The 23,317-nt window shown below is 61.7% G+C and overlaps 3 protein-coding genes across 9 annotated transcripts; 2 read left to right on the top strand and 1 right to left on the bottom strand.

Moving 5' to 3' along the window:
• The first annotated feature begins 31 nt into the window (after window positions 1–31).
• On the top strand, window positions 32–11,073 carry SF3A2 (splicing factor 3a subunit 2). 5 transcript variants are annotated; one of them, XM_054505058.2, is made up of 9 exons: window positions 32–170; window positions 5,154–5,318; window positions 6,574–6,645; window positions 7,621–7,667; window positions 8,135–8,244; window positions 9,335–9,384; window positions 9,465–9,605; window positions 9,940–10,008; window positions 10,123–11,073. In XM_054505058.2, exons 2-9 carry the CDS (start codon window positions 5,193–5,195, stop codon window positions 10,942–10,944), a joined length of 1,437 nt encoding a protein of 478 aa, XP_054361033.1. In that variant the 5' UTR covers window positions 32–170; window positions 5,154–5,192; the 3' UTR covers window positions 10,945–11,073. The 5 variants fall into 5 exon arrangements, with proteins under 5 accessions (XP_054361033.1, XP_045719365.1, XP_045719367.1 ...); XM_045863409.3 differs by having other exon boundaries at window positions 101–239; XM_045863411.2 differs by lacking the exon at window positions 32–170 and adding an exon at window positions 408–505.
• A 145-nt stretch (window positions 11,074–11,218) lies between these two features.
• AMH (anti-Mullerian hormone) lies at window positions 11,219–14,618 on the top strand. Its single transcript, XM_064574885.1, has 4 exons — window positions 11,219–12,168; window positions 12,659–12,801; window positions 13,121–13,479; window positions 13,563–14,618. Exons 1-4 carry the CDS (start codon window positions 11,730–11,732, stop codon window positions 14,437–14,439), a joined length of 1,818 nt encoding a protein of 605 aa, XP_064430955.1. The 5' UTR covers window positions 11,219–11,729; the 3' UTR covers window positions 14,440–14,618.
• A 158-nt stretch (window positions 14,619–14,776) lies between these two features.
• Window positions 14,777–18,700, bottom strand: JSRP1 (junctional sarcoplasmic reticulum protein 1). Of its 3 annotated transcripts, none has more exons than XM_045863413.3 (7): window positions 18,426–18,692; window positions 17,315–17,477; window positions 16,879–16,916; window positions 16,599–16,719; window positions 16,093–16,248; window positions 15,342–15,430; window positions 14,777–15,235 (listed from the first exon to the last, which is right to left on the bottom strand). In XM_045863413.3, the coding sequence occupies exons 1-7, from the start codon at window positions 18,639–18,641 to the stop codon at window positions 14,819–14,821; spliced, it is 1,200 nt and encodes a 399-aa protein (XP_045719369.2). In that variant the 5' UTR covers window positions 18,642–18,692; the 3' UTR covers window positions 14,777–14,818. The 3 variants fall into 3 exon arrangements, with proteins under 3 accessions (XP_045719369.2, XP_045719370.2, XP_064430892.1); XM_045863414.3 differs by having other exon boundaries at window positions 17,257–17,477; window positions 18,426–18,508; XM_064574822.1 differs by lacking the exon at window positions 16,093–16,248 and having other exon boundaries at window positions 18,426–18,700.
• Window positions 18,701–23,317: the final 4,617 nt, after the last annotated feature.

Below are 23,317 nucleotides of genomic sequence, written 5' to 3'. Positions count from 1 at the left end.
GCGCCGTCCCGGAAGCGCTACCGCAGCCACTGCGCTTGCGCGCACTCGAGTCACTCATCCTGTGGATCGTCCGGGAGCCTCGGCGCTTAGCGAGGCCTGCGTGGGGCGCACGCGATAGTAGACGCCGCAGACGGTCGTTATAGATAATCATGCCATAAGCTGGATCCGGGGTGAGAACAGAGGGACGTACCCTCACGATCGGTGGCGCCCTTTACCGACGAGCAGAAGCCGGGCCTCCGGTGAGAACCGACCCCGCGCGAGCGAGGCGTTGAGAGCCTGGTGCGCACGCGCACTTCGAGTACCGGCCCTTATTCTCAGCCCCGCCCCGTTTCCTCGCGCCTCCGGCGCTTCTGTCCACCTCGCTGGGCAGAGCGGGCATGCGCACAAGGGAGGCCGTTCCCGCCCCCCCCCCCCGTTGCCCCCGGAAGTGCTTCCCCAGCACGCGACGCGCGTGCGCGTAACGTATTCGTGGCCGCGGCGGGCGCGGAGTGAGGAGGAGCGCGGGGTGAGGGCCGCGGCCCCGGGGCCCTGGCTTCCCGGGGCCGCAGCGGACGTGGGCCACGGGCGTCTGTGGCGGGGGCGCGGGGTGAGGGCCGGGCCGCGCTCCGGGCGGGCCAGGCAGTCCCGCCGCCTCGGGGGTCTGGCGGGCGGCCCGCGGGGCCGGGTCGGGGTGGCGGGGCGCGGGGTCCCCGGGGGGGGGTGAGGCCCGGCGCCCGCGTGCTTCGGCCCCCGCCGCCTCCCCTGTGTCCTTGGGGCTGGCCCTGGCTTGTCCCGCTGCGGTCGCGCCGGCGTTAGCGACCCCGCCGGAGTTCGCCCGCCTGTGCTCTGCTCTCCCGCGGCACCGGCGTCTCCGTTCGTCCTGGTAGCCCGGTTTTGTCGGCCCGGTGGTGATCTTCCCCTCGAAGCTCTCACCGCCGCCCCCTCCTGTGCTTCGTATTTCTCCCACGGCCTCCCCGCGCTCTCCCTCCACCCGCTCGGGCCGCAGACCTGCCCGGGTCCGCGCGGGTTGCTCGCGCGGCGGCCGGGCACTTGTCCAGAACTTTGTGTCCTGCTCTCCGGAGTGGGCGACTGTTCTGTCCGGCCGTGTGTTCCTTTTCCCGGTCCTGTCGGGGTGCATCGCGGGTGGCTTTCGAGGACCTGGGCCGGCTGAGCGAGTGTGAGTCCTCGGTCGTCGGGGACCCCGAGTGACCCGAAGCCATGGAAACTGGGAAGGGGTTGCTCGCCGCTTGTTTCCAGTGCTCTCGTGGGAAATCGCATTCCCTCCCGGTTTCCCCACCTTTCGCTCCTGGTCTTTCTCTGTCTTTGCTCGAAACTAAAGTTTTTTCTGGGCGTGGTAAACGGTCCTGATCGTTTTTATTGACAGGCGTTTTGCGTGCTTCTGTCAGAACGAGGAGACTCTCTCAGCCCTGGGTTATTTCCCTTTTTTGGGGAACACTCTTGGACTTTGGGGACGATACTTCCCACGCTTCTTGCTGTTCTTGCTCCAAAATTTCATTTAGGTTTTCTTCTTTGGTTTTTCCACTTTTTCTTCTCCTTTTATTTAACTTGGACCTCCAAGCTCTCACAGTCAGCTTTTTATTTGGATCGCCCTATCTTTACTTTCCCAAGGTTTTTTCTTTGTGCTCTGGTTGTAACTCGCCTTGATAACGAACGTTTGGTGTGCTGTTCTGCTTTGGTGGTGTAGTAACCCCCCCAGTAATTAAGGACGACACTAATATCACCGGGGGGGGGGGGTTATGTGGAATTCTTCGTGTGTGTGTGTGTGAGTTCCCCGCTTCTCACCTAGTGAACCTCACTGCCCAGCGAGCCTGGGGAGACGCTGGTCTTTTCTTTGGGGGGTGGGGGACCCCAGCTGTCAGTGTCTGAGAACCGTCTCTGGCACTCATGCTGTGCCCCTGGGCTGGGCGGTGGGCCTCCAGCTGGACCTTCTGGGCAAGGTGTGGGGGAAGGGCAGGTTTTGATGGCATTCCCTCTTTTCAGCCTGGCCTTCATTCCGCTCCCCGACTTTCCGACTCTCTCCCGTTGTCCCTGCCCCTATAAGTGGAGTGGCCCGTCGTTCCGGTTCTTCTGAGAATGAAACTACAACCTACCCAAGCAGCCAGTCAAGGGCCCCTGGGCCCATGATGATCTGCTGGGGATGAGCTCTCCTAGGGGGGACAGGGATGCTGTGTGCAGTGGGCTACCAGTAACTGGCAGTAACTTGGGTTAACCAGTAACTTGGGTCTCCAGTGCTTACTGGTTTCCCTCTACCTTGGTGACCAGGTCAGCGTTTGAGTTTGGTCTCCCTGAGCCCATCACTCTCTCCGTGGGCCCTTTTTGCGACACCTCTGGTGCCTGTTCCCCAGCCAGCCACCAGCATTCGAAGGCCTTCTCCTGTTTAAGAAGGAACTGGGCTCCTCACCAGACTGGTGGGAACTCTTGGCCCTGTTAACATTGTTGCCTTCTGAGTTACTCTTGTAGTTCTGTCTCCCTTGGGGTCATTGGGGTGTTCTGGGATGTCACCTGTACAACAGGTGACAGGAAGTGAGGGTATGTCTCTGTCCTGGACCCTGGAGCTGTCAGCGCCTGCTTCCCAGGGGAGCACGCAGGTCCCCCCTGAGCCCTGGCCGAACTGGGGAGCACGCGCTGCCTTTGTTTTCTTCTTGAGAACAGCCGCCCTGAGCTGAGTGAGGTGGCATCCCACCGTGGTTTCTGGCAGACCAGGAGAGCCTGCTTTGGCCAAAAAGAGGTCTTGAATCTCTCTTGTGCATTAGGCAGAAGACAGCAGGATCTCATCCACCTGTTGGTTGGCTGCTGACTTGCTCAGAGCACACGCCTACCCCCAAAAGCACCCAGTTTTCGTTGTTCAGGTGAACGCCGTCCTGTAACGGCCTTGAGAAGTGAGTGTTCTCTCTCCACGGAGGCCTGTAAGTCACTCAGGACCTGTGGGAAAGAGATCTCCCAGGCCCCCATCCCTGCTGCGCTTCTGTGCTGCTGGTGGAGGCGAGCGGGCTGGTAGCGTCCCTCCCCCTCCCCACGGGAGTTTCTGTTCCTCCGCCCAGAAACCTTGAGTCTCCGGCAGGGAAAGTCAGGTGTTTCACCAGCAGGTGCAGGCAGTGCTTGGCCTCCGCCGAGGAGCCTGTGGCCAGGTCTGGCAGCGGGCGCCACGGAGCTCTGGGCAGACTGCGGCTGCAGGCCCCCGGGGCTGTTGGGGCGCAGTGTTCCCTGGTCTCACGGAAGATGGCACAGGTGACGCCCTGGTGTTTCTGGCCGGGGCGGCCCTGGCAGCATGGTCTCCTTTCTTCAGGGTGAAAGATTCTTTTTCACAGAGTGCTTGCCACGGTAGACAGTGCTTGTCTCTCACGCTTTGTCTCACGACACTTAAAAGTTGGCAGCTCCAGGTGGACTCGTGTAATAAAAGTCCGACGCCTTGACGGGTATAAGTTCCTGATTCAGCAGCCATCTGGAAGGTCGCTTTGCTGGTTCCCAGGTGCGAGGGCTTCATGTGCTCGTCAAGAACAAGAACCAAGCCAGGGACAGGTCTGGATTCGTACAGAGTTAGGGGTGACTCCGAGTCCCACTGCAGGTCCACGGCAGAGCTGGCCTGCCCCTGACGTGTTCCTTTCCCGCTGTAGCCAAGCACCAGAGTCAGTGGTTGAAATGATGCAAGTCTATTACCGTGCAGTTCTTGACGTCAGAAGTATAAAAGGGGGGCTCCTGGAGGGCTCAGTTGGCTAACTGTTCGACTCTTGATTTCGGGTCAGGTTGTGTTCTCAGCGTTGTGAGATCGAGCCCCGCATCAGGCTCTGCACTCAGTGCATAGTCTGCTTGAGATTCTTTCCCCCACCCCTCTCTGCTCCTCCATGCCTTCTCTCTTTTTCTTTAAAATAAGTAGATAGGGCGCCTGGGTGGCTCAGTTGGTTAAGCGACTGCCTTCGGCTCAGGTCATGATCCTGGAGTCCCGGGATCGAGTCCCGCATCGGACTCCCTGCTTGGCAGGGAGTCTGCTTCTCCCTCTGACCCTCCCCCTTGTCATGTGCTCGCTCTCTCTCATTCTCTCTCTCTCAAATAAATAAAATCCTTAATAAATAAATAAATAAATAAATAAATAAATAAAAATAAAATAAGTATATAAATCGTTAAGTATTTTTCTAAGTATAAAATGGAGGGTTGTGTTCCCCTGGGGACCCCAGGGAGACCCGGCTCATGCCTTTTCCTGGCCCGCGGCCCCTCCTCCATCCTCACCACCAGCAGCGCGGGGTCCGCCCATCTCTGGGACTCCCACCCTTTGCCTCCCTCCCGTGAGGACCTTGTGAGGATGCTGGGCCCCCTGGAAACCCAGGGTCACCCCCACCTCAGGGCCTTGACTTGCCTGCCTCTGCAAGGTCCTTTTTTGCCATTTATGGTTCCATGTTCTTGGGTTTCAGGGATTAGAATGGGGACATCTTTGTGGGGTCATATTCACTCTTGGACCCTGTTCCTGTGAGCTCATCTCTACAGATAAAAGATACTATGGGTGTAAGCCAGGGGCCCGGGGCTGACATTGACCAAGTCAAGAGGAAAGTGTTCGGAGGCCGGAGGGAGGTACCTGGAGGTTGGGTCTGAGCTGAGTGAAAGAACAAGGGAATGGAACCAGGCTATTTAGGCCCAGGAGAGCCTGCTTTGGCCAAAAAGAGGTCTTGAATCTCTCTTGTGCATTAGGCAGAAGACGTAGGTAGGTAGGTGGATGGATAGAGATCTTCCTTGCTTTCAGCAAATTTACAGCTGAGCCACAGAAGTAGAATTTAGCTTGGGAGAAGTGAGTGGAGATGAGCAGAAAGAATTTAGAGGAGTGCACACCGTGTGCTTGGGCAGTCCAGGAAGGCTTCCTGAAGGAGGTGAGATTTGGTGAGAGAACTTGGCTGCCTCTTCCCTGTTGCCATTTTGGGTCTCTGAGCTTTTACACTTCTCCGTCTGCATTGACTTCCTTTCCAATCCTCCCCCACAGGCATTCATAGACACCACACTTGTCCTTGTTCATCCTTATTCCTGGTTTGTGTGTCCTTGGGCCACCGTGGGCCCTCAGTCTCCTAGAAGATATGCAGGGAAGAGGGCGCTGAAAAAGAGGGTCTTCAGCTGACCCATCCACCAGGCTGCACCCTGCATTCTCACAGCCTCCCCCTTTGGCCCTGCAGGTCTCTCTACCAGTGTGGTAAAGTCCCAACGCCCTCACCATGGACTTCCAGCATCGCCCCGGGGGTAAGACCGGGAGTGGAGGCGTAGCCTCCTCCTCGGAGAGCAACCGAGACCGCAGGGAGCGCCTCCGGCAGCTGGCCCTGGAGACCATCGACATCAACAAGGTTGGCTGAACCGTGGGCAGGCGGGCAGGCAGCTCCCTCTGTCTCGGGGCCCCTCCCTCTCCCTTCTGTCGATGGAGCCAAGTTCAGTATACCCTGCACCTGGTGCCCTTGGCCCTGCTGCCCAGCTCTGTTGGCCTTGGGGTCCTGGTCTGTAATCGAGGGAACTTGACCTAGAGCAGCTCCTGCTGTACAGAGGGACCTTTTGTTGCACGAAGTTTTTTGGTTTTGTTTGATTTACCAGAGACATGGAGCATTGTCAGTGGCGAGGGCCACAGTAGCATCACGTGAGTTGATATTTTAGCTGTAAGCAGCAAAGGGCGACATTTTATTTGGGTGTACACAGCCGTGGGCAGACCAGAGTCTACCCCTTGGCACTTCGGAAATTTAGGGCACTGTTGGCAGCTGGGCAGTGTCCCCAGCTCCCACCCACTCAGTGCCAGGAGCATCCCAGTTGTGAGGACCACAGATGTGCCCAGACATCACCCAGTGTCGCCTGGGGGCAGAGTCACCCTGGGCGTGACCCCCAGCGGTCAGCGTGTGTGTGGTTCCACTTAGACTTTGAACTCTGACATGTGTCGAGCCCTCACCTCTGAGGTCTGTTCTGCTAACATTCTCCTGAGGAAACAAGACAGGACCGTCATTGCCAAAGATGCCACGGCCGCTGGGCAGTGGAGTTAGGGTTTGGACCCCAGCTGTCTGCCCCATGCCTGCAGTCAGAAGCACTTACTCTGCGGCCTTAGTTCATGGAAAGTCACCGGTCTGGCCTGGGAGCCCCCGCACACAGAGACAAGGGTCTCCGTGGGCCTTTGTTTTAACCCATTTGCTTCTGTTCTTCCCACACCTGGCTTGGGTGGTGGTGCTTGGAATGCCGGCGTGGTTGGCGACAGATCTCTGTCCCGGCCCAGAAGGTGGGCGCCCAGCAGTGCTGTTTTGGCTCTGCTGCGGTCTAGGCCCAGAACTGCCCCAGACGTGGGGCCAGGCACCGGCGTTGTAGGCCCCCAGCCCTGCCAGGTGGCCTGTGTCCGCGGGATCCCAGGGGGCCCCACAGTGCTGCCTCAGAAGGCCCTGTGGGGCCCCGGGCTGCAGGCTGCTGCTAGTCCTCTGTCCTCAGAACACCTGCCAAGGAGGAAAGCAGCCGCCCTCTCTGCCAGTTGAGGGAGGGCTGTGCGTCGTGGACAAAGGGAAGGCTTTGGCTCTTCACGGGGGGCGGGGACCACAGGGCGAGATTGCTAATGGAGTGTGTCTCCCTGCGCAGGACCCGTATTTCATGAAGAACCATCTGGGCTCGTACGAGTGCAAGTTGTGTCTGACCCTGCACAACAATGAGGTGCGTTACCCCTGCCTTCTCCATTCCGGGCAGGGTCCTGCTGCTCCGCCGATCCCACCCCTGTCCCATCGTGCTCTCCCTGTTAATTCTGGGACGTCGTTCAGAGCGTGGCCGGGGGTGGCGGGGCTCAGGTCTGCTCACTGACCAGCCTGCGCCCCCAGCGCCCGCTGCCGCCCTGGGTGTGCAGGGCTCCCTCCAGCCCGCTTGCTTTGAACACCGTCAGTGCCCATTCCGCGTGAATACGTGCCTGCAGGCATGGGGTGGGCACAGTCCCGGACGGTCCGGTCTAGATCCAGGTTTTGAGATCTCGTTGATGTGGCTCTAGCTCATCTCTTTCAGCGACCCTAGGATTGTCCCAGTGATGCTCTCACGAGTGCTCACCTGGCCCTGATTCAGGAACAAACAGATTTCGTTTGTCTTTTTCACACCGTTTAACGTTCTGGTGGTTTTCAGTTTGTGTGTAAGTAGTTCTGAGTTGGCCAGTCTCGTCTGTCAGGGTCTGCCCGCTTAGCACTGCTGACGTCAGAGCCGGGCCGTCCTCGGGGGGTGCTGAGCGTGACGACCACAGACATCCCCGGATGCGGCCCAGTGTCCCTGTGCTGGTCCAGAAATACGTAGAGTCTGTCCTGCTGTCCGGGGACAGGTCTCCTGGGCTGTAGTCCGAACAGACACACAGGGTCTCAGGGCATGTTCACTTGTGGGTCCGCCAAGTGGTACCAAGTGGTCTCCACCATCCAGCCAGGTCCACTAAGCCCCCCCACCCCCACGGCAGGCGGCAAGACTGCCGTGTCCCACACGCCGTGACCACTGACGTTTGCAGACTTACTTTCTTAGGCTCTGTGTGCGTTTCATTCCGCTTTGTGTGAACCCCATAGAACTTGTTCATTCCGCAGTGGCCTGGTGGACAGAGGCCGGCTCCTTCTCTCGGGGCGCCCCCACCCACCTTGAGTTGTCCGTGTGCTTTTCCCACTGCAGGGGAGCTACCTGGCACATACCCAAGGGAAGAAGCATCAGACCAACTTGTGAGTACCTCAGGCCCCTTCCAGTGCCCAGGGTCCGGCTTCCGAGGTAAACGAGGCGTCACTTGCATCCCTGCGTGAGATGGTCTCAAGCCAGCCCAGCCATGCCTCAGGGCCGGTGGAGGGGGGATGCCAGGGGAGGTGGAAGGTGCTTTTTCCGCAGTGGTTAAGCTAACTGATCTTGCTTGAGCGTCAGGCTTCCGGGACACGAGGGGAAAGAGGTGAGGGTTCACGTAAGACTCCCTAATAAGGGACAGTGGGAAAGGGGACAAGAAGAGAGGGGTGCCCCAAGTCTGTCTCATCCCCATTTCATGCAAACCCCGTGACCCCCAGCCAGCCCCCCTATGCCCCTGGCCTCTCAAACAAACTCCGAGGTCAGTGTGGGGGTTGGACAGCTCCCAGCACCTGGGCCTGTGGCCTTGGCGGCCTGTGTTGCAGGGGCCACAGCTCCATATCCATCCCACCTGCAGGGCCCGGCGAGCCGCCAAGGAGGCCAAGGAGGCCCCCGCCCAGCCGGCGCCAGAAAAGGTCAAGGTGGAGGTGAAGAAGTTTGTGAAGATTGGCCGCCCAGGCTACAAAGGTAATTCTGTCTGGGAGCGTGGTCTGGCCTGCCCCTGGTGCTGGGCATGAATGAGCCCTTCGCCACGGCCCCCATCCCTCGTCCTTGAGCCCCATGGAGACTGCTGTTCTCTTCGAAGCAGGGGCCCTCCCTCGCCCACGCCTCTCCCACTGGTCCATCACTAGTGCCCTGGGCCCCACTTTCCCTGTGAACTTTCCCAAACCACCGCATCACAGTGTCAGGGCTTCCCTTGGGCCCCTTGTGCCTTATCCTGGTGTCTGGGGAGCCTTGTGAGGATGAGGGGCCATGAGTCCCTTTCCTTTGACCCTGGGGGGGGAGGAGAAGGGGGAGGGTCCGTGTAAGAAACCACTTACTCAGTGGAACCCTTGGGCAGAGAGGAGGATTCCTGTATCACCTGCCAGAAAGTTGGTTAAGTGGCTCAACGGAATGTAGAGAACTGTGGTCCGGGGAGTTAAAAAGAAAGAAAGAAAAAGCTATTAGGCATATATCCTAAATAAAGGTAAAAAAAGCATGTGGGGGATTGGCATTCCAGGCAGGACACAGCAGTGCAAAGGCCCTGGGGCACGTCTCTATCATAAGCTAGGGTTGAGATGATAGGATCCTTGTGGGGAGGCTGTCAAAGGCCTTTTGGCCATAATAGGGCATCTGTTGTTGTCTGTCCTGAGTAAAGCGGGGGGACGCTTGAGGGCGTAAGGGGGGCCGAGTGTGGCGTGCCTCGGAGCTGCAGGGAGAGCGGCCTGGAAGTGGGGGCATGGCTGCTGGAGGCTTGGCTGCAGACCTCTCGTGCGAAGGGCACCCTCCCAGCAGCCGGGGTGCAGACCTCGCTGGCCTTAGGTGCCCAGCGTGCCCAGTCTGGAGCTCCTGCCCGGTGCTGTCCCGGGCCTCCAGGGAGGGCAATGGTACCCACTGTCCTGCCTGCACCCCTCCCCGTGACCTCAGGCAGGGACTCTGCTGGCCCTGGGCGGCAGCCACCCGAGTATGGGTCCCCCAGTGTCCTTCCCTCCTGTTTGGGGGCGGCATTAGGCCACATCCCTGCCTTAGCTTCAGGGAGGACAAGCTGGCCTGGACTTGAGACCCTTGTGTGTTGCAGTGACCAAGCAGAGGGACACGGAGATGGGCCAGCAGAGCCTCCTCTTCCAGGTAAGTTGAAGCCTGGAGCCCGGTCGTGAGGGGGGAGGGTCCCCTGAAAGGCGGTGCTGCCACCTGCCGTGTCCCCACAGATTGACTACCCTGAGATCGCCGAGGGCATCATGCCCCGCCACCGCTTCATGTCCGCCTACGAGCAGAGGATCGAGCCCCCCGACCGGCGCTGGCAGTACCTGCTCATGGCCGCCGAGCCCTACGAGACCATCGCCTTCAAGGTAGCACATGTGGGGTCCCCAGATCCACCGCACTGTGGGGAGCGGCCAGTTCCTGGCCTCCAGCCCACTCCACAGATGCCCCCTCGGCAGGTCCTTGCCTCTGGAAGGCTGGGTGTCCTGCGGCCGGGTGCCCCTCGCAGTGAGAGGTCCTCCTTGCCAGGCTGTTCGGGGCTCCCGTGACCTTGTCCGGGGCCACACACACGAGAGTGCAAACCGCACCTCCCCCCGGCAGGCTTGCTGAGTAGTGGGGCTAGTCTGTCACGCGGAAACTGGATCCTGTCCCCTGCCTGGGACACTGGCACCTCACACTCCACTGAGCTCCCGCCCCCCGCAGGTGCCCAGCAGGGAGATCGATAAGGCCGAAGGCAAGTTCTGGACTCACTGGAATCGGGAAACCAAACAGGTAAGCCAGGCTGGGGTCCCGGCAGTTCTGGGGCCTTTGATGGCTGCCGTGGCCAGCCTGCCCCTTCACCCAGGGCCTCAAAGGCCCCACTGAGCCTTTTCTGTTTCTCTCCAGTTTTTCCTGCAGTTTCACTTCAAGATGGAGAAGCCGCCAGCCCCGCCGAGCCTCCCTGCTGGGCCTCCTGGGGTGAAGAGACCCCCGCCCCCCCTGATGAATGGTCTGCCGCCCCGGCCGCCTCTGCCAGAGTCTTTGCCCCCGCCACCGCCGGGAGGCCTGCCTCTGCCACCCATGCCGCCCAGTGGGCCTGCACCCTCAGGGCCTCCGGGCCCTCCCCAGCTGCCCCCGCCAGCTCCCGGTGTCCACCCGCCGGCACCAGGGGTCCACCCCCCAACATCTGGGGTCCACCCCCCAGCACCAGGAGTCCACCCTCCAGCTCCCGGGGTTCACCCCCCGGCACCGGTGGTCCACCCACCAACATCTGGGGTCCACCCACCAACTCCGGGTGTCCACCCTCCAGCCCCAGGGGTCCACCCACCTGCTCCGGGTGTCCATCCTCCGCCATCTGCTGGGGTTCACCCCCAGGCTCCAGGGGTACATCCACCAGCTCCTGCAGTTCACCCCCAGGCCCCGGGGGTGCACCCTCCAGCTCCTGCAGTTCATCCCCAGGCCCCTGGGGTCCACCCACCAGCTCCTGGGGTCCACCCACCAGCCCCAGGGATCCACCCCCAGCCTCCTGGGGTCCACCCTCCACCTCCTGGGGTCCACCCGTCGGCTCCTGGGGTCCATCCTCCAGCTCCTGGGGTCCACCCCCAGCCTCCTGGAGTTCACCCCTCAAATCCAGGGGTACATCCCCCTACTCCCATGCCCCCGATGCTGAGGCCCCCACTGCCCTCCGAAGGCCCTGGGAACATTCCTCCCCCTCCCCCAGCCAACTGAAAGGCAGCCCCTTCTCCAGGCAAGTCTGGTGTGTTGTGTTTTCCTTCAGAGCGGAGTTTGGTTCTTTTGTACGGGGCTGTGACGTGTCCCCGCTGCTCATTAAACGCCTCCCCCGAGGCCCAGCTTGCACTGCTGTGTCGGTGGCTGGGGGGCGATGGGGCAGAGGAGTGGGGGCGCCCACTCACTGTTGGTGAACACGCGCCGGGCTCCCCCACCACACGCAGGGGCAGCTCAGGGTTGGGCCATCAGTGTCCCTGCACCTTACAGGATGCCGGTGGGTGAGGGCACTGGGTCTGGGAGCTCCTTCGTGAGGAGGGTAGAGCTGCTCTTGCTCAGCCGTCGGGGACAGTGTGACCGAGCACTCGGGGAGCCGCAGCTGAGCGGGGGGGACCACCCGCTGCCTGGGCCTGCCCACCCAGCGGTCGGAGCACCAGGACTTGGGGTCCTCTGGGGCACCCGCCCTCTGCCCTGGTCCAGGCCTGCCCCTCCCCCCATCCGTCCCAGCGCTGTTGAGCGTCTGGGCTGACGCTCCCCGCTCCCCGCCCCACTCCCGCCCCAGGGGGGACAGCCTCGTCAAGGACAGGCGCTTGACAAGTTGGTCACAGGCTGCACCTTGTATCGTGGGTAAGAAGATAGGCAGTGAGGCGGGAACAGAAGAGGCTTTGAGCGAGCGCCCGGCACTGGTCCCCAAGGTCACACCCCAGGAGGGGCGAGGGGCTGCTCTGCACAAACAGCCGGTGCTCGCCCGCAGAAGCCAGAGCCACCCAGCGCCTCCCGGAGCCGGGATGCGGGCTCTGCCACTCCGGCCCCTGGCCCTGGTGCTGTCGGTGCTGGGGCCCCTGCTGGGAGCCGGGGCCCCCGCAGGAGAGGGCTCCAGCACCCCAGCCTCGCCCAGAGAGCCGGCCACAGGCGCGGGGGGGCTCATCTTCCACCAAGACTGGGACTGGCCGCCAGGCAGCCCACAAGACCCCCTGTGCCTGGTGACCCTGGACCAGAAGGGCAATAGGGGCAGCAGCCCGCTTCGGGTGGCAGGGGCCCTGAGACGCTACGAGCACGCCTTCCTCGAGGCTGTGCGGCGGGCACGCTGGGGTCCCCGCGACCTGGCCACCTTCGGGGTCTGTGCCGCCAGCGCCGGGCAGCCCGCCCTGCTCCCTCTGCGGCAGCTGCAGGCATGGCTGGGGGAGCCGGCGGGGCGGCGGCTGGCCGTGCTGCACCTGGAGGAAGGTAGGTGGGGGGCCGCGGCGCCAGCTGGGCTGGGGATCTGGCTCCGGTCTCCCGAGAAGGGAGATGGCCGCACTCTCGAGATAGGGCGCTGCCAGAGCCCCTGCTCCAGCCTCCTCCCCAGCCTCCTCGGGGGCCCTTAGGTTCTGTGTGCGGCTCTAAGCCCCCAAAGCCTGGCTCCCGAGCCCGTCCATGCCTGCACTTCCCGGAGCCCAAGGGAGTGGGGCCGGTCCAGCCAAGGCGTCCCTGCTGTGAGAGCTGGCCTGTCCCTGGGAGCCACTGGCCTCAGACCCCAAGGAGTCAGGGGTGACCAGTGGCGGCCGGTCATCCCTCCGGGCTACCCACGTTGGGGTGTCAGACCTCTCCCACCAGGTCCCCAAGGCTCCCGGTTGGGTTGGGGGCTCTCCCTGCAGGACTGGAAGATGGGCTTCGGGGAGGGGCTTGGGCTTTAGTGGCTCAGGTGTCGTCCCCTCCTTGTCTGTCCCGGCCACAGTGACCTGGGAGCCGACACTCTCACTGAAGTTCCAGGCGCCCCCACCTGGAGGAGCCGGTCCTCTAGAGCTGGCGCTGCTGGTGCTGTACCCCGGGCCTGGCCCCGAGGTCGCTGTCACCGGGACTGGGCTGCCAGGCACCCAGGTACCAGGGCACTGAATGGGGCGGTTCCCAGGCCTCCTGGAGCCCTCACCCAGCAGAGGGGGGGGGGCGGGGGGCGGGCAGAGGGAGAAGCAGACTCCGTTGCTGAGCAGAGAGCCCTTATGTGGGGCTCGATCCCAGGACCCCAGGATCATGACCTGAGCAAAAGGCAGACGGCCAACCGACTGAGCCTCCCAGGCGCCCGGGTAATGGAGTTTTTAAACTGTGCTGAACAAGGTTCCGAGTGTCCTGGCTGGGCAGCGGGCAGAGCAGGGCTGGCACCCTCACCCCACCCAGCTCGGCTGAGCCCCCATCTCCACAGAACCTTTGCTGGTCCCGGGACACGCGCTACCTGGTGCTGGCCGTGGACCACCCAGCGGGGGACTGGCAGAGCCCTGGGGTCACCCTGACCCTGCAACCCCAAGGAGACGGTAGGCTCTCAAAGGCAGGGACCCGGCAAGGGCGGGCTGCCCTCGGCCCCCCAACACTAAGCCACCCCCGGGTCACGCCAGGCCACACAGGTGCACCCCTGAGCACCACCCAGCTGCAGGACCTGCTGTTCGGCCCCAACCCCCGCCGCTTCACGCGGATGACCCCGGCCCTGCTCCTGCTGCCACTGCCCGGGCCCGCACCAATGCCCGCGCACGGCCTCCTGGAGCGAGTGCCCTTCCCGCCACCCAGGTGTGCGCAGGCCCAGGTGGGGTAGGGGGAGGAGGAGGGGAGGAACCTTGTACCTGCTCATCCCTCCCAACTCCGCCTTCCAGGCTCCCCCAGGAGCAGCAGGCCAAGGAGCCACCGCCCGGCGCAGACCCCTTCCTGCAGACGCTCACGCGCCTAGTGCGCGCCCTGCGGGGCCCCCCCGCCCAGGCCTCGCCAACGCGCCTGGCGCTGGACCCGGGCGCGCTGGCCGGTTTCCCGCAGGGCCTCGTCAACCTGTCGGACCCCGCGACACAGGAGCACCTGCTCGACGGCGAGGAGCCGCTGACGCTACCACGGGCCTCGGCCACGGCCGGGGACCCCGCGCCGCTGCAGGGCCCCGAGGCCGCGCCCTGGGCCGCGGGCCTAGCGCATCGTGTGGCCGCCGAGCTGCGGGCCGCGGCCGCCGAGCTCCGCGGGCTCCCGGGGCTGCCGCCCGCCGCCACGCTGCTGCTGGAGCGCCTGCTCGCGCTCTGCCCCGGGGCCCCGGGGGGCGCGGGGGACCCCGGCGGCCCGGGTGACCCCCTGCGCGCGCTCCTGCTGCTCAAGGCGCTGCAGGGTCTGCGCGCCGAGTGGCGGGGGCGCGAGCGCAGCGGGCCCCCACGGGCACAGCGCAGCGCGGGCGCCGGGGCGGCGGACGGGCCGTGCGCGCTGCGCGAGCTGAGCGTCGACCTGCGCGCCGAGCGCTCGGTGCTCATCCCCGAGACGTACCAGGCCAACAACTGCCAGGGCGCGTGCGGCTGGCCGCAGTCCGACCGCAACCCGCGCTACGGCAGCCACGTGGTGCTACTGCTCAAGATGCAGGCCCGCGGCGCCGCCCTGGCGCGCCCGCCCTGCTGCGTGCCCACGGCCTACGCCGGCAAGCTCCTCATCAGCCTGTCGGAGGAGCGCATCCGCGCGCACCACGTGCCCAACATGGTGGCCACCGAGTGCGGCTGCCGCTGACCCCCGCGCCGGCCGCCAGGGGCGTCCCCGCCCGTATTTATTCAGACCCCAATCCCCGCCCCAATAAAGACCAGCAAACACTAGCTGATGTGTATGTGCGTTTGCGGACAGGCGGGGGCCTCGTCCTGGCCAGCTCTCCCCGGGCGCGGAGGGCAGCGCCATCCCCGACGGCGCCCACGGCCTCGACTCCTGCCCACACCCCGCATCCCAGCCTAGACCTACCATCTCCGCCATTCAGGCCCGGGCAGCTGCCGGCGTGGAGGCTCGAAGGAGCAGGCGACCCTGGGGCGGCAGCGCTCAATTTATTTCGCTGAACCGCGGGGCCACCGACGGGGGGGGGGGGGGGGGGCAGGATTGTGTCCCGGGACCCGGGCCTGGCTCAGTCCCGCCCTTTGCCCGCAGGGTGCTTCTGGTGTCGGGGAGGCCGGTCCGTGTCGGGGCGCCGCAGGGAGTCCCAGGCCTGACTCTTTTTGTGTCCCGGGTCTCGGGAGTCCTGCATCCAATGCCGATGGCCCCCGTCGCGCAGCTCCCAGCGCCGGGGTAGGGCTGCTCGGGGCTCCCTGGCGGCCGGTGGCTTCTCCTGCTTCGGAGGCCTCACCTCCTTCCGCGGCTTCTTCCGCGGCCTTTCCTTTCGAGGCCTCTCCTCCTTGCGTGGAGGCTCCTTGGGCGCGCGCTTTTCCCCAGCAGCCTTCCCGGCACTCTCCCGGCTTGCTGGAACCTCGGCCTTCTCCTCCTTCTCCATCTGGGGCGCCCGAGGTCCCGATGGGGGCGCCCAGGCCTTGGGCTTCGGGCGCAACTGCAAGGCCGGTCGTGTGAGGTGGTGGGGTCAGCGCACACCTGCCCTGCGTGGGGCTCAGGCCCCTTCCCCCAAGGGCCTGTGGTCCCTTAATGGAAGCACTTACCGGGGCTGACGCTGGCTCCGGGGCAGAGCTTGGAGGTACCCACGGCTCAGGGACAGGTGCAGGGGCCTCTGCCTCCCCAGCCACAGCATCTTGGAGGGGAGGGGAGTCAGCCCAGGCCGAGGCGCGCAGACCAAACCCGCCATCCCAGCCCTCCCCCCCAGAGCTCTCCCCTCCCTCCCAGCCTCCAGAAGGGAAGGCTCCTGGCCTCCGCAGCTAAGGCGCCCCCTTCGCCCCAAATCGCTCTCATTCCAGTTGCAAAAGGGCTGGCCATGCTTCTCCACGGGCTACAGGAGCTCCCTGGCGCATACTAGCCAGAGGGGGCTCACGGGGCCAGTCCCGGGGGGCAGAGCCCATGAGGGGTGAGGACCTGTTCAGGGAGGAGAGAGGCGCGCCAAGATCCGATCTGGGAGAGGGAGGGCCCCCGGAGAAGGTCCACGGTGGGGGGAGGGGGAGGAGGCGCTTTCCACCAAAGCCCGCACAGAGGGAGGGCCCAGGCCCAGTCCGGGGGGCGCACAAGGCCAGTGGCTGCACAGGGCTGCACAGTGGGGCAGTGAGGGGACTAAGGAGTCCTCACAGAGTCCACACCAGGGAGAAGGGGACCAGCGGAGGGTGGGGGGCAGGTATATGAGACCCACCCCTGGAGGGGGGCACACAGATCCAATCCTTGGGGGCACAGGAGTTCCCCTGGGAGGGCGGGCGGGCGCCCAGGTGCAGCCACTCCCGGGGGGCGGGGGGCGGGGCTCAGGCTCACCGCGGCACAGCTGGAAGGCCGAGCCCAGCAGCGCCACAAATGAGGCGAGCACCAGGCACTTGTTGAGTGACAGGTCTCCCCAGGGCAGCTCCTCGCCCGGGGCCGGGGCCGGGGGTGGTGAGGCCTGCACCTTCTTGCGCACGGGGCTCCGGGGCGCTGCGGGGAGCAAGGGCTGGGCTGGGTGTGGCCCCCAGGGGCTCAGCCCTGCCTGGGCTACGGCTCCGGCCAGGGAGCTAAGCCTGCGAGCTTCAGAGCTTCGCTGGGATGTGGAGAATGCTCTAGAAGGCGATGAGCTGAAGCCTAGGAGCACCTTCCGCTGTGTTATCGTGAATCAGCGGAGGCTTCCAGCCCTGTTAGTTACCGCTGGAGACGCAGGGATAGAACCCAGCCAGCAGCCTCACTGCACCCTGTCCCTGCTCCCAGATCCAAGGACCCAGCCCAGGCCCTGCCCCCCTTGCTGGGCCATACCCACTCCCCCACCTCACCCCTGCCTTCTGCAAACCTACTTGCTCCTGCTTTCAGCCTCTCTTTCCCGGGTCCTGGGGCCACTTTGGCCACGGGCTCCTTTTCTGTCTTCTTGGGTCTGGCATCCACACTGCTTGTGGGGCTGCCCTCAGCTTGAGAAACCTATGAGAAGTCGTGAGTGGCCCGGGGTGTTTCCTTCCCCTCTTTCCTCCAAGGGAACCCAGAGCCTTCCCATGGGGTGTAGAAAGCCACCCCCTTGGCCAGCGTGTCCCTGACTCCAGGGGCATCCCAGGCAGAAACCCCAGGGCCCCGGCTACTCACATGGGGCCAGCCGCTAGAGTCGGCCAGCCTGGGCATAGCTGTTGGAGGAGAAGAGGGAGAGTCAAGGTCGTGAGACACCCCCCCACACCCCTAAGGCCCATCCCACCCTCTGCTGGGCTCTGCTGCCGGGGCGGGGGATTGCTCCCATTTTACAGATTAGAAAGCAAACAGGCTCAGGGGCAGTCCTGCCCCAAGGCACGCAGCACTTTGCTGGCAAGCTGGGATTTGAGTCCTGACCTGCGTGGCCCAGGACCCGTGTCCCTGGGGCTCCTTATAGATCCTCCAAGGCACTAATGGACACAGAGGGTGGAAACGGGGAGCACAGTTTGAGCCAGTTCAACGTGGGAGTCTTAGTCCTGGTCTCTGCCGGTTAGCTACCTGGCTCAACAGGAGGACGGGGGTGGGGGCTCCGTCCGGCCCGCACCCCTGTGGGTACCTTGAGCCCTGTCCTCCTGGGGCTGGTCAGGGCAGGGGTCAGCCAGTGTGGAGAGGTCCTCGCCTGCTTGGCAGCTGCCCAGGCCTCCATCCAGCTCCTGCAAGGCCCTGGTTGTCATGGAGACGTCTGAGCACCTCGGATCTGGGGCTGGGCAGGGGGAGGCCTGGAGAGGGGGCGTCTTGGTCAGAGGCATCTTGCATTTGCTGAGCTCCTGCTGTGGGCCCGGGCCTGAGCTGGGGGCGCCCCTTATACATGAATGAAGTGGCCCCCCGCCTCTCAGCTCAGCCTTTGCTGGTCCTTCTGCCTGGAACCTCCTTTGCGTGGCAGAGTCACCCTCGGGCGGGCGTGGCCCAGCTGCTCCCTCCAGCTGCCCCCCCCCCCCGCCCTGGGGCCCAGAGAGGGCTGGGACCCACCCAAGGTCCCACGCAGATGAGCTAAGACAGCCCAGACCAGAACCCTTGGCCCCAGGGTCGGCTCAGGTTCTCTGAGACCAGGCACTATTTTTATCCAGTGCTGGAGGCCAGTGGAACAGGCAGAACTGCCGCCCGGCCCCTCCCAGGCTTTTGCCCCCCGCAGGGTCTCTGAACTGTCCTTCTGGGCCGGCCGTTTCTGGCACCCAAGCCCCCAGCCCCTCAGTCCAGAAGCTCAGGCTGTAGCAGCCAGGACCGGCCTCACTCTGGCCACCACAGGCAGGAGCGGGGGGGCCCTGGGGCTTCCTGATCCCAGCGCTGGGGCCCCTGCCTCCTCCCACGGCCTCTACTCCCATAGGGCAGAGAGGGAAACTGAGTCTCCAGGGAGAGCCATCCACCAGAGGTCGTGGGCAGCTTGTGGTCAAACCCAGCTCTGATGGCTTCCCACAGCCATGTTTTGGGGTCCCCATGCCCCTGGCTGCCGGCGTTAGCTTGTTCTGACATCTCTGGTCGGAAGAGTGACCCTTCCCCGGGGCTGGAGCAGGGCACTGCGCGAGGGGCCCAGATGGGCCGTGGGCAGGTGCCCTTAGGTATGTAGGGGGGCAGCCATAAGAGTCGGGGGCCCCCGTGGACCTCAGAGATGCCCTCCCCAGACCCAAGGGACCCCCACCTCTGCCCAGGCCTCCCCCTGCCCCACTTACTCCACAGTCACCGCAGTGAGCCCGCTGGACAGATGGAGCCCGGGGAGGGTGGCCCCCAGACAGACAGCGACAGGTGTCTGGAGGCAGCAGTGTGGGCCAATCCGCTGAGCAGGCCGCAGCGGGAAGGGGAGGAGGGCCGCGGGGGCACTGAGGCTGGGGCGGCCCCCCCCCTTGCAGCAGGACCGGGCCTCGGCCAGAGGGTGACCCCACCCCCATTTCAGCACAGAGCCACTGGCCGGCTGGCCACGGCGGCCTGGGGCTGTCGCTTCCTGTCTCTGAGCCTCAGAGAAGCAGGTCCCGGAGGTGAGGGCACCCACAGAGGGTCACCTTGCTTTCTCTCTCGAATTCGGTCAGCAGGCCTATGAAGCCTGAAGGCGGCCGGGCTCCGCCGAGGTGAAGCCAACCGCCAACCGCCTCCCTGCACCCAGAGCAGCAGGGAGGTGGCCTGCGGGACCAGGGGCGTGAGGGAGGGCTCCCCGGGCTGGCCAGCGCGAGGCACCAGCCGAGAGGCCTGTTTCCTCGTCTAGAATCCGAATTCCGTAACCGTAACCACGGGCGCAGCTGTGCTTCCAGGACCACAGTCAGCTCCAGAATATTCTGTCACCACAAAAGCAACCCCCTCCCCAGCCCCCGCCCCCACAAGCCCCCTTCCCATCCGTGGATGAGCCTGCTCCAGACATGTCACCTACGTGGACTCACACCCCACGTGGCCTTCCATGTCTGGTTCCCCCCCTGAGCGTCGTGAGCTCGGGGTCCGTCCCCGGGGCCGCACGTGTGGACGCCTCGCTCCTGTCCATGGCCGCGGGACACTCCTGTGCGTGGGGGACACGCTGTGTTTATCTGTTCCTTGGCATCCGACAGGGCTGCGATTGGAGGGGAGGGGAAGTAATTTGGTCAACTACAGTGTCAGATCCTGTCTTTATAAGATATAAAATGTGGGTATTTTGTTCATCATGGGTTTTTATGCATTAATTTTTTTATTGTGGTAAATATATAGAACATGAAATATATCACTTTAATCTCTTCTAAGCACACAGCTCAGCGGCATGAAGCACATTCACACTGGCCTGCAACTACCCCCACCCTCCGTCTCCAGAACTCTCCATCTCCCCACACGGAGACTCTGTCCCCACAAAGCACGGACTCCCCACCCCCTGCCCCAGCCCCGGCTCCCACCCTCTCCTCTCTGTCTGTGTGGACGGGACCCCTCTGGGGACCTCCTGGGAGTGGGGTCCTGCGGGATGTGTCCTTCTGGGTCTGGCTCCTCTCACTGAGCCCAGTGTCCTCGGGGTCCCTCCACGTCGTGGCAGGTGTCAGGGTCCCTTCCTTCCTGAGGCTGGAGTGTGTTCCCGCGTGGGGACGGACCGCGCCGTGTGTATCCTTCATCCATCCATGGACACTGGGGTGTTTCTACCTTTTGGCTGCTGTGAATCATGCTGTTGTGAACACAGGTGTGCAAATACCTATTTGAATCCCTCCTTTCAATTCTTTTTTTCTTAACACCAGCTTTATGAGATATACTTTATATACCAGGCTAGTCACCCATAAGAAAAAGTGGTTTTTAATATTAAAATGTGTGAAGATAACCAAAGGTTACATAACAGTGAATTCCAGGGGCGTCTGGGTGGCTCAGTGTCCCGACTCTTGGTTCCGGCTCAGGTCATGATCTCAGGGTTGTGGGATCGAGCCCGGCACTGGGCTCTACACTCAACGGGGAGTCTGCTTGAGAGTCTCTCTCCCTCTGCCCCTCCCCCTGCTCACATGTGTGTCTGCGATCTCTCTCTCTCTAAAATAAATACATCTTAAAAAAAAAAAACCCGGGTGCCTGGGTGGCTCAATTGGTTAAGCGACTGCCTTCGGCTCAGGTCATGATCCTGGAGTCCCGGGATCGAGTCCCGCATCGGGCTCCCTGCTCAGCAGGGAGTCTGCTTCTCCCTCTGACCCTCCTCCCTCTCGTGCTCTCTCTCATTCTCTCTCTCGCAAAAAAAAAAAAAAAAAATTAAAAACTAGCCTCACGGGGGACGCCTGGGTGGCTCAGTCAGTTAAGCATTTGCCTTCGGCTCAGATCATGATCCCGGGCTCTCGGGATCGAGCCCCGCATTGCGGGGGGGGGGGTCCCTGCTCAGCGGGGAGTCTTCTTCTCCCTCTGCCCCTCCCCCTGCTTGTGCTCTCTCTCTCTCTCTCTCAATAAAATCTTTAAAAAAATTGAGCCTGTTCTGGACGTGTCACTCACGTGGACTCACACCCCGCGTGGCCTTCTGTGTCTGGTTCCCTCCCTGAGCATCGTGGGCTCGGGGTCCGTCCCCGGGGCCGCGCGTGTGGGCGCCTTGTTCCTGTTCCCGCTCCGTGGCCACGGGACGCTCCCGTGCGTGGATGGACTGTGTTGTGTGTACCTGTGTGTCCAATGGTGGACACTGGGTTGTCTCCACCTTAGGCCGTTGTGAATCGTGCTGCTCGGAACATGCGTGTACTAAGTATTTGGAGTCCCTACTTTCAGTCCCTCTGGGAAGATGTGTAGGATTGGAATTGCTGGTCATAGGGTCATTCTATGTTTAGCTTTCCAGGAACCACCAAACTGTAACATACTCTCAAGGGAAAAGAAAATGTAGTTTGCAAAACAAGATGTTCAGATGTTCACTAACGATGCTAGGTTTTTTTTTGTTTTTTGTGTTTTTTTTAAGATCTATTTATTTATCTGAGAGAGAGAGAGAGAGAGAGTGCGGGTGAGCGAAAGCTGGGGTGGGGAGGGGCAGAGGGAGGGAGAGAATCTCTAGGAGACTTCCCACTGAGCGCAGAGGCCGCCACGGGGCTGGATCTCAAGACCCTGAGATCATGACCTGAGCTGAAACCAAGAGTCAGAGGCTTAGTGGACTGAGCCACCCATGCGCCCCATGATGCTAGTTTTTATTTTTATTTATTTTTTAAACATATTTTTAAAGATTTATTTATTTATTTATTTGACAGAGAGAGAGAGGGAACACAAGCAGGGGGAGTGGGAGAGGGAGAGGCAGGCTTCCCGTGGAGCAGGGAGCCCGATGCGGGGCTTGATCCCAGGACCCTGGGACCATGACCTGAGCCGAAGGCAGACGCTTAATGAGCCACCCAGGTGCCCCGAGTGGTTTTTTTTTTAAAGATTTTATTTATTTGATAGATAGCAAGAGCGGGAACACAAGCAGAAGTGGGAGAGGGAGAAGCAGGCTTCCCGCCACGCAGGGAGCCCGATGCGGGGCTCCATCCCAGGACCACAGGACCGTGACCTGAGCCGAAGGCAGACGCTCAACGACTGAGCCACCCAGGCGCCCTGAATTGTACACTTCAAATGAGCCTATTGCAGGGGCTCCCGGATGGCTCATCAGTTAAGTGACCAACTCTTGATTTCGGCTCAGGGCTCTGATCTCAGGGTCATGGGATGGAGCCCCATGTGGGGCTCTGTGCTGGGCTGGAGCCTGTTTAAGATTCTCTCTCCCTCTGCCCCTCCCCCCTCTAAAAAAGAAATAAAATTAAAAAAATAAAAATAAAATAAATGAGATTTATTGCATAGTATATGAATTCTATCTGCTCAAACCTGTTACAAAATGTTAGGAGTTCCAGAAAAAGATAAAGCTATATGGAATAAATATATTATCTACAGTATTAATTATCACTGAAATATAATACAGAATAAGGTATATAGATAAATACTACAAAATTAGATACAGCAAAATATGTGTTTGTAAATACATAAATATATCAAAATGTATATAATGTGGAGTATTTTATATCCACACATAGAGTGTAAACACAGATATTAAAAATATACACAAAAGGAAAGGTCTGGTAAGAAATATGCCCGTATATATTTAGTGTCCTCAGTGAACATTTATTGCTCTTGGCTTTATTTATTTATTTTTTTAAGTAATTTCTACGCCCAACGTGGGGCTGAAACTCACAATCCCGAGATGGAGAGTCGTGCGCTCCACAGACTGAGCCCGCTGGGCGCCCCGTGGGTCTCGTATTTAGCAACAGAAATTCTGTAGAAACGAAGGTAAAACTAGGTGAACACAGAGGAGGGGGCCACGTGGGGCAGGAAATAGAATAGCCACGCCTTCGTGTTCTGACCTCTGCCTGTGGACCGTTTTCTTTCTATCAGGGAACCTCTGCGGAAACATTTGCCTCACTGGGTGTATCCAGGAGCCTGAACATGGAAAGTACAAAGGAGATAAGAAGAACGGTTCGTGCGTTTGAGATAAGCCCTGCTCACGTCTGTGTCATCCATCCCCTCGGGGGCTTCCAACGTGCGTGGCCCGTGGTCCTGCGCTCTCACGGCCACAGATGCATGTGTGTGGATCCGTGGCCAGATGGCTGCTGGGCTGGCTGACACCTCTCAGTTCTTGCCTGTTTTCCTGCAGCTTGGTCCACGGTCCGAAGGCTTGCCTTTCTGTTCCTGGGAGCGGCGATCGGAGAAAGGGCCAGGCTGGGCATGATAACAGGAGCTTCGAGCTTCTTCCAGTTTTTACTCTTTAGTGTTTTATTATGAAAATTTCCAAACGGTTGAGGAACTTCTCCAGCGGACACACACCCACACACCTCCCGCCTCCATCCTACCGGTAACGTTTGCGGTGCTCGCTTTGTCTGGCTCCAGCCGCGTGTCCACGGCCCCGTCTCTCGTCTTACTTTCTGCGTTTTATTTTATTTTATTTTTTAAAGATTTTTATTTATTTATTTGAGAGAGAGAATGAGAGACAGAGAGCACGAGAGGGAAGAGGGTCAGAGGGAGAAGCAGACTCCCCGCCGAGCAGGGAGCCCGACGCGGGACTCGATCCCGGGACTCCAGGATCATGACCTGAGCCGAAGGCAGTCGCCTAACCAACTGAGCCACCCAGGCGCCTCTCTGCGTTTTATTTTAAAGTCGG

The sequence above is a fragment of the Mirounga angustirostris genome, unplaced genomic scaffold, assembly GCF_029215605.1.
Source record: "Mirounga angustirostris isolate CCGP_5_RB_7025 unplaced genomic scaffold, mMirAng1.0.hap1 SCAF_1, whole genome shotgun sequence".
Classification (NCBI taxonomy): Eukaryota; Metazoa; Chordata; class Mammalia; order Carnivora; family Phocidae; genus Mirounga; species Mirounga angustirostris.
This window is presented reverse-complemented; position numbering and strand designations above follow the sequence as displayed.